The 15,000-nt window shown below is 44.5% G+C and overlaps 2 protein-coding genes across 6 annotated transcripts in view; both read right to left on the bottom strand.

Moving 5' to 3' along the window:
- The window catches only part of npepl1 (aminopeptidase like 1), a 23,747-nt gene extending 15,539 nt beyond the window's left edge, over window positions 1–8,208 (bottom strand). Inside the window, exons 1-6 of the mRNA XM_076268327.1 lie at window positions 8,000–8,208; window positions 5,766–5,951; window positions 3,181–3,351; window positions 2,914–3,003; window positions 862–943; window positions 405–547 (exon numbers count right to left, since the gene is read on the bottom strand). Coding sequence (XP_076124442.1) covers window positions 405–547; window positions 862–943; window positions 2,914–3,003; window positions 3,181–3,351; window positions 5,766–5,951; window positions 8,000–8,149 — 822 coding nt within the window. The 5' untranslated portion in view covers window positions 8,150–8,208. The remainder of the gene's footprint in view (window positions 1–404; window positions 548–861; window positions 944–2,913; window positions 3,004–3,180; window positions 3,352–5,765; window positions 5,952–7,999) is intronic.
- Window positions 8,209–10,502: 2,294 nt separating this feature from the next.
- The window catches only part of stx16 (syntaxin 16), a 15,225-nt gene continuing 10,727 nt past the window's right edge, over window positions 10,503–15,000 (bottom strand). For all 5 annotated transcript variants that reach the window (XM_076268313.1, XM_076268314.1, XM_076268315.1 and 2 more), the window contains 2 exons: window positions 14,157–14,237; window positions 10,503–12,188 (listed from right to left, as the gene is read on the bottom strand). In XM_076268313.1, coding sequence (XP_076124428.1) covers window positions 12,087–12,188; window positions 14,157–14,237 — 183 coding nt within the window. In that variant the 3' untranslated portion in view covers window positions 10,503–12,086. The remainder of the gene's footprint in view (window positions 12,189–14,156; window positions 14,238–15,000) is intronic.

Genomic DNA, 15,000 nt, shown 5'->3' with positions numbered 1-15,000 from the left:
TGTTGGTGTTCAACAGTTTTATATTTCACGTGTTCACCGTCGATTTCGGTGCTACAGCAACTTTGTTACCTTACTAGTGTAGCGTCAGATAGCAGACGGTTACTTTGTTTGCGTTAGTATCAATCTGTGGTTTGCAACATTTTGTCGCATTTTTTCTGTAGTGTAGCCATAATGTTCTTGACAGTGATGTATGCCTGTGCTGTGTGTCATGCAATGTCAGTATGCTGTTGTCCATTAACAGAGAAAGGCGTTTAAATAAAATACAAGAACTTTTGTATTTTACCCGACTACAGCACCCCCAACCAAAACTCACTTCCCACGGCCCTGAACAGACGTACACACACACACCTCTTAGGCTTGATATTGAGGCCTCTGGTCGGTCTCACACACACACACACACACACCTTGCCCTTGATGCTCAGGCCTCCCGTGTCGTAGACGATGCCCTTCCCCACCCAGGCAATGGTTTGAGTGGCGCCTGAGGGGGTGTGGCTTAGCACTGCCAGAGCAGGGGGGTGCTCGGCTGCCTTCCCCACTCCATAGATCCCTACACACACACACACACACGCACGCACGCACGCACGCATACACGCACACGCACGCACGCACACACACGCACACTTTAATGTTTTTACTTGGACCTTAACACAGGGGATGAGATATACAGATCCAAACATTGATGGAAGTATGTAACACACTTTAAGGAGAAATGTTCCTTTAGGGTCACCCTGTGTTTGTGTGTGTGTGTGTGTGTGTGTGTGTGTACCCCGTGTACAAAAACCCAACAAAAACTGGGTCCAAAACGACGACCAAACATTTGTGTATATATGTGTGTGTGTGTGTGAGTGTGTGTGTCTGTACCTCCAAAGCCCTTCTGCTTAAGATCCTCTCCACGGATGATGGTGGGAGGGATACCCAGCTCCTGTCCTACAGAACGGATTTCCTACACACACACACACACACACACACACACACACACAAACACACACACAAACACACACCAGGGTTTCCCGCAGCACTTTGCAGTCAAGGCGGCCGCCTTGGCAAAACAAGCCTGCCGCCTTAACTACGTCGTCAAAAAAAAAACACGTTATTTTGTCCTGTTTTCTCCCTTTCATTCCAAACCGTGACCAATGGCAATCTCCCTTCTCCGCAGAATGCATTAAAAAATAAGAAGAAACGTGTCATAAATCGAAAAATAATCAGATGTTATAATCTTTACATGTGTGATATGCCTCCGAATCAGAGCTAGTGAGCGGAGCTGAGCGGTGCAAATATCTCTCCTCGTTCTCAAGAATCAGTCAAATTAGTTGTCAGGTGTGATGAAATGCGTTCATATTCCACTTTTTATGTCATAAACGTTGCAGGCCTATGGAAAGGTTTAGTGGTACGGTTGTCCAATGATCAAGTTGTTGCTTCAATTTGTGTTTTAATTTATGCGACGCACCGATGCTGGGTTCATCCGTTTGGCGCAAGTTTAAAATATTTAGCCGACTGCGTGATTTGTCATTTTCGTTCTATAAGTTCCACTTTTCATGTCATGAATGTAACATGCCTATGATAAGGCTTTGCAGTTGTCCAATATGGTCAATCTATTGTCTCAATTGTGTTTCATATGACGCGCAGAAGCTAATTCTAATCGGACGCGCAAGACTGACAATAGACGGGCCTAGGCCCATCCGTGCCTACGCGTATGCTTTCTAAATTATTTAGCTAACTCTAATTAGCTAATATGGCCAATATCTCTGAAATTTAACGGTCTTGGTTTTATTAGTGGGCATGCCTCAGACTCGTGGTGTGAGCGGTATTGGAGCGGAACAGAGCGGCCACTCCGGCCTCTAAATTAAAAAGCGCTCCGCGCTCGAATTCCATCCATATTACACAAAACTATAAAATAATCTAAACTTTATTCACTCTCGGTGTATAGAGCAGGACATACTTGCGGAACATGAAGATAAGCATTAATGGTCCAATAGTAAAACAGTGCAATTACCAAAGGGCCCTTGAAATTATATTTTTAAAGCCAAGGAGGATGGCTTGTAACGATGCTAGTTGTCAGCTCTGCCATAAGTAGTGACTGATCACATTTGCACATTTTGTTGTTTTGCACCTTCTTTTGCACTTGTTCTATAGTTTGTAATAGTCTTTGTTAAAATTGCACAAATTACACAAATATTTTGAAATATTTGTTGTATAGTTTGCTTGGTGTTATTACTTTGTTCTTTGTTAACTGTTATTTTGAGAAGCTGGTTATTTATGTAATATGTTGTGTTTAATAAATAACACCCCCCACCCCGCCCCCACCGACACCAGTCGGACGGCAACCAATACAAGACCCCCACCCCCCACCCCGCTAGGATGGCAACCGATACCAGAACCCCCCCTCCCCACCCGACCTACGACCTTGGGGAAACCCTGCACTCACTTATTAGAACTCTGGAATATATAGAGATATATGGAATATATAGAGATATATGGAATATATAGAGATATATGGAATGGTGTGTGTGTGGAGCCCCTATTGTAGCAGCTCTTCTCTTCTCGTCTCTTTGGAACAGAGAGGCTTCCAATAGGCCTAATGCTCTCTCTTCCAATAGGCCTAATGCTCTCTTCCAATAGGCCTAATGCTCTCTTCCAATAGGCCTAATGCTCTCTTCCAATAGGCCTAATGCTCTCTCTTCCAATAGGCCTAATGCTCTCTTCCAATAGGCCTAATGCTCTCTCTTCCAGTAGGCCTAATGCTCTCTTCCAAAAGGCCTAATGCTCTCTTCCAATAGGCCTAATGCTCTCTCTTCCAATAGGCCTAATGCTCTCTCTTCCAATAGGCCTAATGCTCTCTCTTCCAATAGGCCTAATGCTCTCTGCAGAATCCCAATTCAAAATTTTCAGGCATTTTAAAATGACCACACACACCTCCAGGAAGTGGTCGGTGTTCATCTCACTGCATGGTGTGTCCACGATGCGCGCAGCCAACCGCACCCCGTCAGCTGCGTTGGTCAGACACTAGAGTCAGAACACACACACACACACAAACACGTGAAAACTACAGTGTGGGAGGGTTGCTTTGAGGTGTGTGTGTGTGTGTGGGAGGGGTGATTTGAGATGCGTGTGTGTGTGTATGTGAGGGCTGATTTGAGGTGTGTGTGTGTGTGTGTGTGTGTGTGTGTGTGTGTGTGTTACCTCCAGGGTGCTGGCATCCAGAGGGCCATTGTTGTTGCCAACGGTGATGAACTCCACGGTAACCAGTTTCTTTTCAGAACGCCGCGACGCTGACGAGCGGCGTGAGAAGATGGGGAAGGCCCGCGCGATGGCACACGCCGACGCAAACACATCCGAGCGCTCACACACCACCTACAACACACACACACACACACACACACACACACACACACTCATAAACACATCTGAGCTTACACACCACCTACAACACACACACACTCATAAACACATCCGAACGCTCACACACCACCTACAACAAACACACACTCATAAACACATCCGAGCGCTCACACACCACCTACAACACACACACACACACACACACACTCATAAACACATCTGAGCTTACACACCACCTACAACACACACACACTCATAAACACATCCGAACGCTCACACACCACCTACAACACACACACACTCATAAACACATCCGACCACTCACACACCACCTACAACACACACACACACACACACACTCAAACACATCCGAGCACTCACACACCACCTACAACACACACACACACACACACACACACACACTCATAAACACATCCGAGCACTCACACACCACCTACAACTAGGGTTGCAAAGGGGTGGAAAATTTCCGGTAAATTTCCGGAAACTTACCATGGGAAGTTAAGCTGGGGAATTTTGGAAATATTCCAAATTGGAAATGTTAATGGAATTAAAGGAAATTATGGGAATTTACGGAAATTAACATGGAATTTTGGGTAATTCATACAAACTGTTTCATATACAAACATTAACATTTTGTTTCGTAATAAGCAATATGATTTGTATGTTCGGATTCATACAAAGCTAGCTAGCATGCTAGCGGGAATCCATTCTCTGGTTTACTAGCGTGCTAAACTAGCAACACTGAACTGCCCAAGATCTCCACTCAACAACAAAATCTGATTGGTTGGAACATTTTTTCCCCATGCATATGAACGCACCATAGATTTCCTTTATGTCTAGCAGCCTATGCCGATTTCTGTGTGCATGTGATTGACATATGTGCAGGGTAGAAATTTGACTGAAATTGCATTAAATCAGGTTGTTTTAACTAATATTATGCTGCAAGATGGGGGTTTTGTCCACTACATTTAAGTTCCCTGTTATAGACTAACTTGCCATATTAAAAATTCCCAGTTTATTCCCATTAATTCCCATATATTCCCGTTAATTCCCATGGAAAGTTTCCAACTTTTAAAATTCCCGGAATTTTGCAACCCTACCTACAACACACACACACACTCAAACACATACGAGCACTCACACACCACCTACAACACACACACACACACACACACACTCATAAACACATCCAAGCTTACACACCACCTACAACACACACACACACTCATAAACACATCCGAGCACTCACACACTACCTACAACACACACACACTCATAAACACATCCGAGCGCTCACACACCACCTACAACACACACAAACACAAACATAAATGCGCGCGCACACACACACACACTCATAAACACATCCGTGCGCTCACACACCACCTACAACACACACACACACACACACACACTCATAAACACATCCGAGCGCTCACACACCACCTACAACACACACACACACACACACTCATAAACACATCCGAGCGCTCACACACCACCTACAACACACACACACACACACTCATAAACACATCCGAGCACTCACACACTACCTACAACACACACACTCATAAACACATCCGAGCACTCACACACCACCTACCACACACACACACACACACACACACACACATCCGAGCACTCACACACCACCTACAACACACACACACACACACACACACACTCATAAACACATCCGAGCGCTCACACACTACCTACAACACACACACACACACTCATAAACATAAATGCGCACGCACACACACACTCATAAACACATTCGTGCGCTCACACACCACCTACAACACACACACACACACACACACAAACACAAACATAAATGCGCGCGCACACACACACACACTCATAAACACATCCGTGCGCTCACACACCACCTACAACACACACACACACACACACACACACACACACTCATAAACACATCCGAGCGCTCACACACCACCTACAACACACACACACACACTCATAAACACATCCGAGCGCTCACACACCACCTACAACACACACACACACACACACTCATAAACACATCCGAGCACTCACACACTACCTACAACACACACACTCATAAACACATCCGAGCACTCACACACCACCTACCACACACACACACACACACACACACATCCGAGCACTCACACACCACCTACAACACACACACACACACACACTCAAACACATCCGAGCGCTCACACACTACCTACAACACACACACACTCATAAACATAAATGCGCACGCACACACACACTCATAAACACATCCGTGCGCTCACACACCACTTACAACACACACACACACACACTCATAAACACATCCGTGCGCTCACACACCACCTACAACACACACACACACACACACAGGGCAGTGGAAGGGGACTGACCAGGATGCAGCGTGTGTTCCCGGCGGGCAGACATGTGCGGACCAGGCGGGACAGGAAGTGGGCGGCGGAGGGGCTGTTGTGGCGGCTGACGCGGGGGGGCAAGGACGCCACCAGAGCCTGGCTCAGGTACAGCGGGCAGCTGTCTGTGGGGTTGGGGTTCAGAATGCCCAGCGCCGACTGCCATACCTGGCAAAACAGGACACACACACACCTGAGAACACAGGACACCCATACACAGTCTGTGGCGCTTAACTGAGAACCTACGTGTATCCGTTATGCCAAATAGCTGATTAAAGGTATTTTTTATTTTTATTATGTGCCAACTCTGATAAGCAGCTGTTGCACTAAGGCCACTTCTGAGGCGGCGAGATGTAAAATATTCAGATGAGAGCAGAGTCCATCCTGCTGAGGTGTCCCTCACCATGGCAACCTCGACAGGGACAACAAGGAGGCGGACATTCTGCAGACATTTTGCGGCCTTTCGCCCATTAACAGCCCCATCTCCCCCAGATAACTGCCTGTTAAGCTGTCCATGGCCAATTGCACTACACTATCCCACCCATAGTGTTCTACTTATGTACTGTAATTACAATTATACATAGCTATGACTGCTCTTATCCATTGTAATATCCATATTTATTCTGTTTTTCTTATAATATATTGTTAATACACTGTTTTTTCTTACTACTCTTATAAATGTTACTGCTACTATACTGCACATATCTGTACATGTTGTTCATACATTGTTCATATCACATAGCCATATTTATTCTGCATAAGGTTACTGCCAATACGCTGCACATATTTATTAGAGGGGATGCATCGGAGACGACGACTTATTATTATTTTTCTTTTTACCTTTTTGTGCGCGCTATTCAGCCCAAACCGCTTAACGTACAAATTTGGTTGAAGCACCGTTCCGTAGATCTTCCAAGGCTTTACCGTCCTATCCGTTTTTCATTTTTGAGAAGTTTATACTTTTTGAGATATTTGTAATTAAAAGTGTATTTTTCCCCCATAGACTTGAATGGGGGCTGTGATGTCATAATAGAGCCAGCTGCGCTCGTTAAGTAGTTCTCAGAGCAGTTCCCAGGCTAATCAGAACACTGGCACAGGTGTCACCTGTGAGGAATCCAACTGTCTCAGCCTCTAAGCATACAATCTAGCTCTACCTGAACTACACATCCTGTTAGTGTTTCCTGTGTGTCAAAATCAGCCATATCTCATGCATTCAGCATTATATCTCCAGAACGGCTTGACGTACATGCTTCAAATTTGGTACGAGTGTTTTTATGGACTCAAAGATGAAGTGAGTTGAAGTTGGAGGTTGAAGGTCAAATGTCAAGGTCAAAAACACTTTGAGTATGATATCTCAAGAATGCCATGTCACACAAGATTCAAAATTTGGTTACTCCAAAAGCACCTTTGCAGGTATCACAATTACCCTACCAACCAGTTAGCAGCAAGCTCAACAGCCCCACCAACACCTTAACCAGCAGACTGCATCCCCTCGTGTAATTCCTCGGAATTGCATTTCTAGTATGTAATTTATATTACTGTAAACCAACGATACTACGGTCTACACTGCACTATATATCTTGTCCTGTCTATGCACCACCAGTCTATATTGTGGATATCATATTGCACTTTTCTGATTTTTTGCATTTTGTCTTTGTACTTGTACTCTGCACAATGACAATAACGTTGAATCTAATCTAATGATTTGTCCGTTCATACCTTCCGGTCTCCAAAGTCAAATGATTTAAAGTTAGCTAATAGCTAAGAGGCTTAAAGCGTTGATGCCAGATTACCTCGCTGTCAACCTATTTTAACAAGCTAGCAGATTGGTGCGTTCTGTATGTATACTTTCAACTAACGTTCACCACTGCAGGCTTTTCACAAGCTTCAGTTAACAGCGGAATATGATCTTCAGATAGATATATAGCATGCCACGCTAACCAGAAAACTACCGATGTGTTGGGGCAGCTATAGCTAATGTTAGCTAGACAGCTAAGATAACTATTTCACAAGCTCGTGAATTAAGACGTCCAAACGGCTGTAAAGTAATGGCAAAATATTTGATTAAACTAAAATGTAGACCTGTTTGTTATCAGTAAATACAGTGCAGTTTAGCAGTTATGTCACTAACGTTTAACATTACTGGTAGAATATGATCAATGAACATGCAGTTTTGCAAACTTGAGTGCCCCTCCTCTTCGCAGATGTCTAGTTACCTCTTTGGTGACGACCGGCTGCAGCTTGCCCTTGACTTGGGTCCAGTTCAGCTGCTGCAGGTTGCCCAGTTGGCCGACGATTAACACCGGGCGATTCTGGGGCTCCGAGTCTCCGGCAGACGCCTTAAACTCGAGCACCACATTCGCCATCTTTAGCCCGAGTGATTTGATGAAGGTGCCGACGTACTTTGACCTCCTTGCCTCTGATTTCTATTCCGCTTCTCGCGAGTGCTTGAAGGACCGCGCGCGCATGTCACGTCCCGCAGCGGAGTGGGCTCTCTCGCCGTTGTCTACCTGCAGCTCTCCCGTCACCGAAGAAGCCCCTGGCTGCACGTTGATCATCCTACCTGGCCTAGAGGTCTTGTTATGGATAGGTGTTCTATTTATTTTTCATATTTGTGAACTTTGTACTTTTTGAGATATTTACGATAAAGGAGTGAACTAGAAATCCAATTCCAAGGAATTACCAGTGCAAGATTTTGATGTAAAATATCATGTAGGGCTAGTTAAAACAGATAATGCAGAGATGGTTAAAATGTTGCTAGGATGTTTGCAGAGTTTAATGAAAGTTGATAGTTTAAAAGTTGAATGTAGATAGTTAAATTGTTGATAGACAGATAGTTTATTGAATGTTGATAGACAGACAGTTCATTGGATGTTGATAGGCTGATAGTTGAATGGATGTTGATACACATAGTTTAATGAATGTTGATAGTTTAAAAGTTTAATGTAGATTGTTTAAAAGTTGTTGATAGACAGATAGTTTAATGGATGTTGATAGGTAGATCATTTTTAATGGATGTTAATAGGCAGATAGATTAATAGGATAGACAGTTTAATGGATGTGGATAGACTGATAGTTTAGTGAATGTTGATACACAATTTAATGAATTTTGATGGTTTAAAAGTAGATAGTTTAAAAGTTGAATGTAGTGAGTTTAATAGGCAGATAGTTTAATGGATGTTGATAGGCAGATTGTTTAATGGATGATGATGACAGAATGTTTATCCCTCTAAGCGCCAAAGTCGCAGAGATAGATAGCTAAGATGTCAGGAGTTATTTGAAGCTTGGGGCACAACAAGGAAAATCAAAATCAAATTTTTTTCAGAGGGCAAACAATGTAAGTCAGTATCAGATAGCATGCTCATGACTATATCCTATTTTTTAATAGAGATAGTTTTGATAAAGAGATAGTTTTGCATTTGCTTGAAGTGATGTAGCCTATATATTAAGTTTGTTTCAATATATTTTTTATGTATTAATTATTAAGTAAAATGCAAATCGTTGTAATTGTCTGTTAATTTCTTTGGTCTTTACCATGTGTTCCGGTAACTTGTAAAGCCATACAAGGGTTCCCTCACATTCTCTAACATTACATAAATAAATGTTAACTACAAACATAGTTAAATAAAATGTTAACTACAAACATAGTTAAGAGTGCATGCTGATTTGGTAATTTGGTTGACAACTTAATATCAGACAGTTTAAGTAGGCCTAACTATTTCATAAACTCTTGTTTATTCATGGATTCTTTAAATATCATCCCATGTAACTTTTGGAGCATAGGTTCTCAATGGCGGCCCGCATTAACATCTGTAAAACTCTTAAAACTGTACAACTGTACTGTGTGCTTTGGTAGCTGGAATTGGTCCTGAATAAGGCCTATGCAGATAAGAAGCAGGGCACACTGAGACTGTTTGTTCTAAATACTGGTAAGCTTGTACTTGAAATGGACTGCACACAGGACTGTTATATCCCACATTAGTCTGTTGAGGGTAGAGAACCCCAGGGGTTGTGTGTGCATTGCAATTTTTTTAAGATTTTCACAAGTTTTGCCAGGTTTAGCCTCAGTTATGAATTCAAATGTGTTTAATGCAATAAATATACTGTAAACTGTAGAGATGCAACCTGGTCATTAAAATGATTACAAATAGGATTTATTTTCCAGGTTTTTATCTCCCCCCGCCCCTTTGGCAGCCCTCAGTTCAATGTTGGGTTCCTGAATTGGCCCTCATCAATCAAAACTTTGAGAACCCGTTTTAGAGTATTCAACCATTGGCCCTAGCAGTGTGAAATAACTAAAAATTAATAAAATTAGAATTAGAAGCGTAAAAGCTGAGACCCCTCACTGAGGGCCCATCCTCCAGTTTTGACCATTTTGATCAAAACATTTTGAAAACAATAAAATGTTATTTTCTTAATATTCTGGCAAGTTTAAAACATCACGATGGTCGACAGGGGTCCAGAAGTGATGGTCCGATATCTGGAAGCCTGATTTCACTATCTGGGTTATTACTCACAATTTGGTCCCACTCAATTTTAAAATATCTCCCGCGCCCATGCTAACCATCATCAACACATGGAAAATATAATGCTAACTTCTACTTTAATACCATTTTGTTTCTTAACTGAGAGTAGGCTGAACAAAATAACATCACCTCTGTACACCACAATATTAAAGTCAATTCATAGGTCTAATGAAATCACTCTGATGCTAAAGTGTACACGGCCAATCAACCATTTCATGTTTATTCTTACAAATCTTCCTCCATACATGTCATAACCCTTGCCAATGCTGTAGAGTTCATACAGAATCACTCAGGGCGACCGCTGTTTCTTCACCCCACAAATACCATCTGCACAGACACCAGTGATGTCGCTAATGCCACACGGCGACGCAAGTGATGTCACTGATGCCACATGGCGACGCCAGTGATGCTGCTGATGTGGGCCCAGTCTGGATATGGAAGCATCTTACACCATGATGCAGCATCTTACACCATGATGCACCATGATGCAGCCTCTTACACCATGATGCACCATGATACAGCCTCTTACACCATGATGCACCATGATACAGCCTCTTACACCATGATGCAGCCTCTTACACCATGATGCACCATGATGCAGCCTCTTACACCATGATGCAGCCTCTTACACCATGATGCACCATGATGCAGCCTCTTACACCATGATGCAGCCTCTTACACCATGATGCACCATGATGCAGCCTCTTACACCATGATGCAGCCTCTCATTCCCGAGGAAAGCCACTTGATCAAACCGAATAGGACATTCCTGGTGTAGGATACAGTTTTCAAACAGCAGACAGAAAAATAAACAAACAAACAGACAGATATACAGAATAGAATTTAAGACAGAAAGTTGGTGGACTTGATTGTGGATGAGTACCCCCCCCCCCCCCACACACACACACACACACACTCCATTCAAACACACACGCCATTCAAACACACACACACTTCACCCAGATACAATCTGCACAATTTGTACACTTTAAAATAAATAATGACTTCATATTTCATATTTGACAGGAAACAGTAGTATCCCCGCCGGGAGCTGACATCCAATCAGAGATCAGCCGGAAGGTGCTTGTCAAAACCACATGAAGCACACAGAGCAGCCTGGCAGAGGCCAGTCTGGGGAGTGCCCCCTCTGGTGGTCAGTCTGGGGAGAGCAGGTGGACGCAGCTGAAGCCGGAGCAGCGGAGGAGATTGTAGGAGAAAAGACGTGAAGATAAAGTGCCACAGCCGTCACTCTGCTGCAGGAGAGGTCTGCATCGGCCCGGAGCCAACGAAGGTGCACCCCCTCTCACGCACGCACGCACGCACGCACGCACGCACGCACGCACACACACACACACACGACAGATAAAGCTTAGTGATACACAAATCAACGATGTGCTTGACTTTCCAAGGCAAAAACAGCAATAGTCTGTTGGGAATGGGAATCTGTGCAGCTTTACGGACCCATCAAAGAGAGAAAGAGAGAGAGAGGGAAGGAGAGAGAGAGAGAGAGAGAGAGAGGGAAAGAGAGAGAGAGTATGTATGGGGGGGTGGGGTTCCATTGCACTGGGCGTGGGGGTGTTTTGACTTGCTCCGTCACCATGGGAACCTTGGAGATGGTCTTCTGATGGCGTTGCACATACACACTGTATCACTATTCTCGCGGGAGTGATGTACAGACAAGCAATCCTGATTGGAGCAAAGATTAGGCCCACCCGCCCACACACACACACACACACACACACACACACACACACACACACACACTTCGGAATGTGAGCTAAAACTTAGTGAGAAACAAGATGAAAATGAGGACGACGACTATGACGAAGAGGATGAGGATGACCAGCATCTTGCGGTTCTTCTTCTGGTACTGTTCAGCCTGCAGAGAAAACACAGACAGAACATCGCCAACGTTAGAACACACAGGACTAGAACACACAGGTCTAGAACACACACAGGACTAGAACACACAGGACTAGAACACACTAGACTAGAGCACACAGGACTAGAACACACAGGACTAGAACACACTAGACTAGAACACACTAGACTAGAACACACAGGACTAGAACACACTAGACTAGAACACACTAGACTAGAACACACAGGACTAGAACACACTAGACTAGAACACACAGGACTAGAACACACAGGACTAGAGCACACAGGACTAGACTAGACTAGAGCACACAGGACTAGAACACACAGGACTAGGACACACTAGACTAGAACACACTAGACTATAACACACTAGACTAGAACACACAGGACTAGAGCACACAGGTCTAGAGCACACAGGACTAGAACACACAGGACTAGAACACACTAGACTAGAGCACACAGGACTAGAACACACTAGACTAGAACACACTAGACTAGAACACACAGGACTAGAGCACACAGGACTAGAGCACACAGGACTAGAGCACACAGGACTAGACTAGACTAGAGCACACAGGACTAGAACACACAGGACTAGGACACACTAGACTAGAACACACTAGACTAGAACACACAGGACTAGAGCACACAGGACTAGAGCACACAGGTCTAGAGCACACAGGACTAGAACACACAGGACTAGAACACACAGGACTAGAACACACTAGACTAGAGCACACAGGACTAGACTACACTAGACTAGAACACACAGGACTAGAGCACACAGGTCTAGAGCACACAGGACTAGAACACACAGGACTAAAACACACAGGACTAGAACACACTAGACTAGAGCACACAGGACTAGACTACACTAGAACACACAGGACTAGAACACACTAGACTAGAGCACACAGGACTAGACCACACAGGACTAGGACACACTAGACTAGAGCACACAGGACTAGACCACACAGGACTAGGACACACTAGACTAGAACACACTAGACTAGAACACACAGGACTAGAACACACAGGACTAGAACACACTAGACTAGAACACACAGGACTAGAGCACACAGGACTAGAGCACACAGGTCTAGAGCACACAGGACTAGAACACACAGGACTAGAACACACTAGACTAGAGCACACAGGACTAGACTAGACTAGAACACACAGGACTAGAACACACTAGACTAGAGCACACAGGACTAGAACACACAGGACTAGAACACACTAGACTAGAACACACTAGACTAGACTAGACTAGAACACACAGGACTAGAACACACTAGACTAGAGCACACAGGACTAGAACACACAGGACTAGAACACACTAGACTAGAACACACTAGACTAGAACCCACAGGACTAGAACACACTAGACTAGAGCACACAGGACTAGAACACACAGGACTAGGACACACTAGACTAGAACACACAGGACTAAAACACACAGGACTAGGACACACAGGACTAGAACACACTAGACTAGAACACACTAGACTAGAACACACTAGACTAGAGCACACTAGACTAGAGCACACTAGACTAGAGCACACAGGACTAAACTAGACCACACTAGACTAGAGTACACAGGTCTAGAACACACAGGACTAGTCTAGAACACAGGTCTAGAGCACACAGGACTAGTCTAGAACACACAGGTCTAGAGCACACAGGACTAGTCTAGAACACACAGGTCTAGAACACACAGGACTAGTCTAGAACACACAGGTCTAGAACACACAGGACTAGTCTAGAACACACAGGTCTAGAGGACACAGGTCTAGAACACACAGGACTAGTCTAGAACACAGGTCTAGAACACACAGGACTAGTCTAGAACACACAGGTCTAGAGCACACAGGACTAGTCTAGAACACACAGGTCTAGAGCACACAGGACTAGTCTAGAACACACAGGTCTAGAGCAGGGTGAGCAGAGGTCAGAGGTGGCTCACCTTCTGCAGCTGTTTCAGGCCGTCCTCAGTCTTAAAGCAGGCCTGCTCCACGTTAAAATCAATCCGGTCCAGTACTGTCCCCTAGGGAGAGAGCACACACACACACACACACACACACGCGCACACACACACACACACACACGCACACACACACACACGCACACACACACACACACACACACACGCGCGCACACAGCGGTCATTGAGAGTACACACACGCATAAACACACAGCGGTCACTGAGAGCACACATACACACACAGCGGTCATTGAGAGCACACACACACACACACACACACACACACACAGCGGTCACGCTGTATGTGTATCAGAGGCCTGCAACAATGGAGTGTATGATGTGTGTGTGTGTGTGTGTGTGTGTGTGTGTGTGTGTGTGTGTGTGTGTGTGTGTGTGTGTGTGTGTGTGTGTGTGTGTGTGTGTGTATGGGAGTCCCTTTGGCAGGAGTGTGTAATGTAATTTGCATCATGACGAACAGCAAGTGGTGTAATCCTAGAAATGTCACCGTTCTCTCAAAGTCCTGCTCGCCTCATCTAGAACATCTAGCGATCGTCTGTCGACCCTTCTACCTGCCCTGTGAGTTTACTTGGGTAATATTCAACGCTGTCTACATTCCTCCACAAGCCAACACAGATGCTGCGGTTTCAGAATTGCAAGAAGTGTTGAATAGACAACAACACACGCACCCTGAAGCTGCGCTTATTGTGGCCGGTGATTTCAATCAAGTACATCTGAACCGGTCCATGTCTGAATTTATTCAACACATTCACTTCCCTACACGTGGTGACAACACACTGGATCACTGCTACACACAGTTCAAGAACAG

This window comes from Alosa pseudoharengus, unplaced genomic scaffold (assembly GCF_046254945.1).
Source record: "Alosa pseudoharengus isolate Yale_2024_CS ecotype anadromous, Long Island Sound unplaced genomic scaffold, YU_APseudo_1.1 YU_APseudo_1.1_scf_5, whole genome shotgun sequence".
NCBI classification, from domain to species: domain Eukaryota; kingdom Metazoa; phylum Chordata; class Actinopteri; order Clupeiformes; family Clupeidae; genus Alosa; species Alosa pseudoharengus.
The sequence above is the reverse complement of the archived record's forward strand: the minus strand, read 5'-3'. Positions and strand labels throughout refer to the sequence as shown.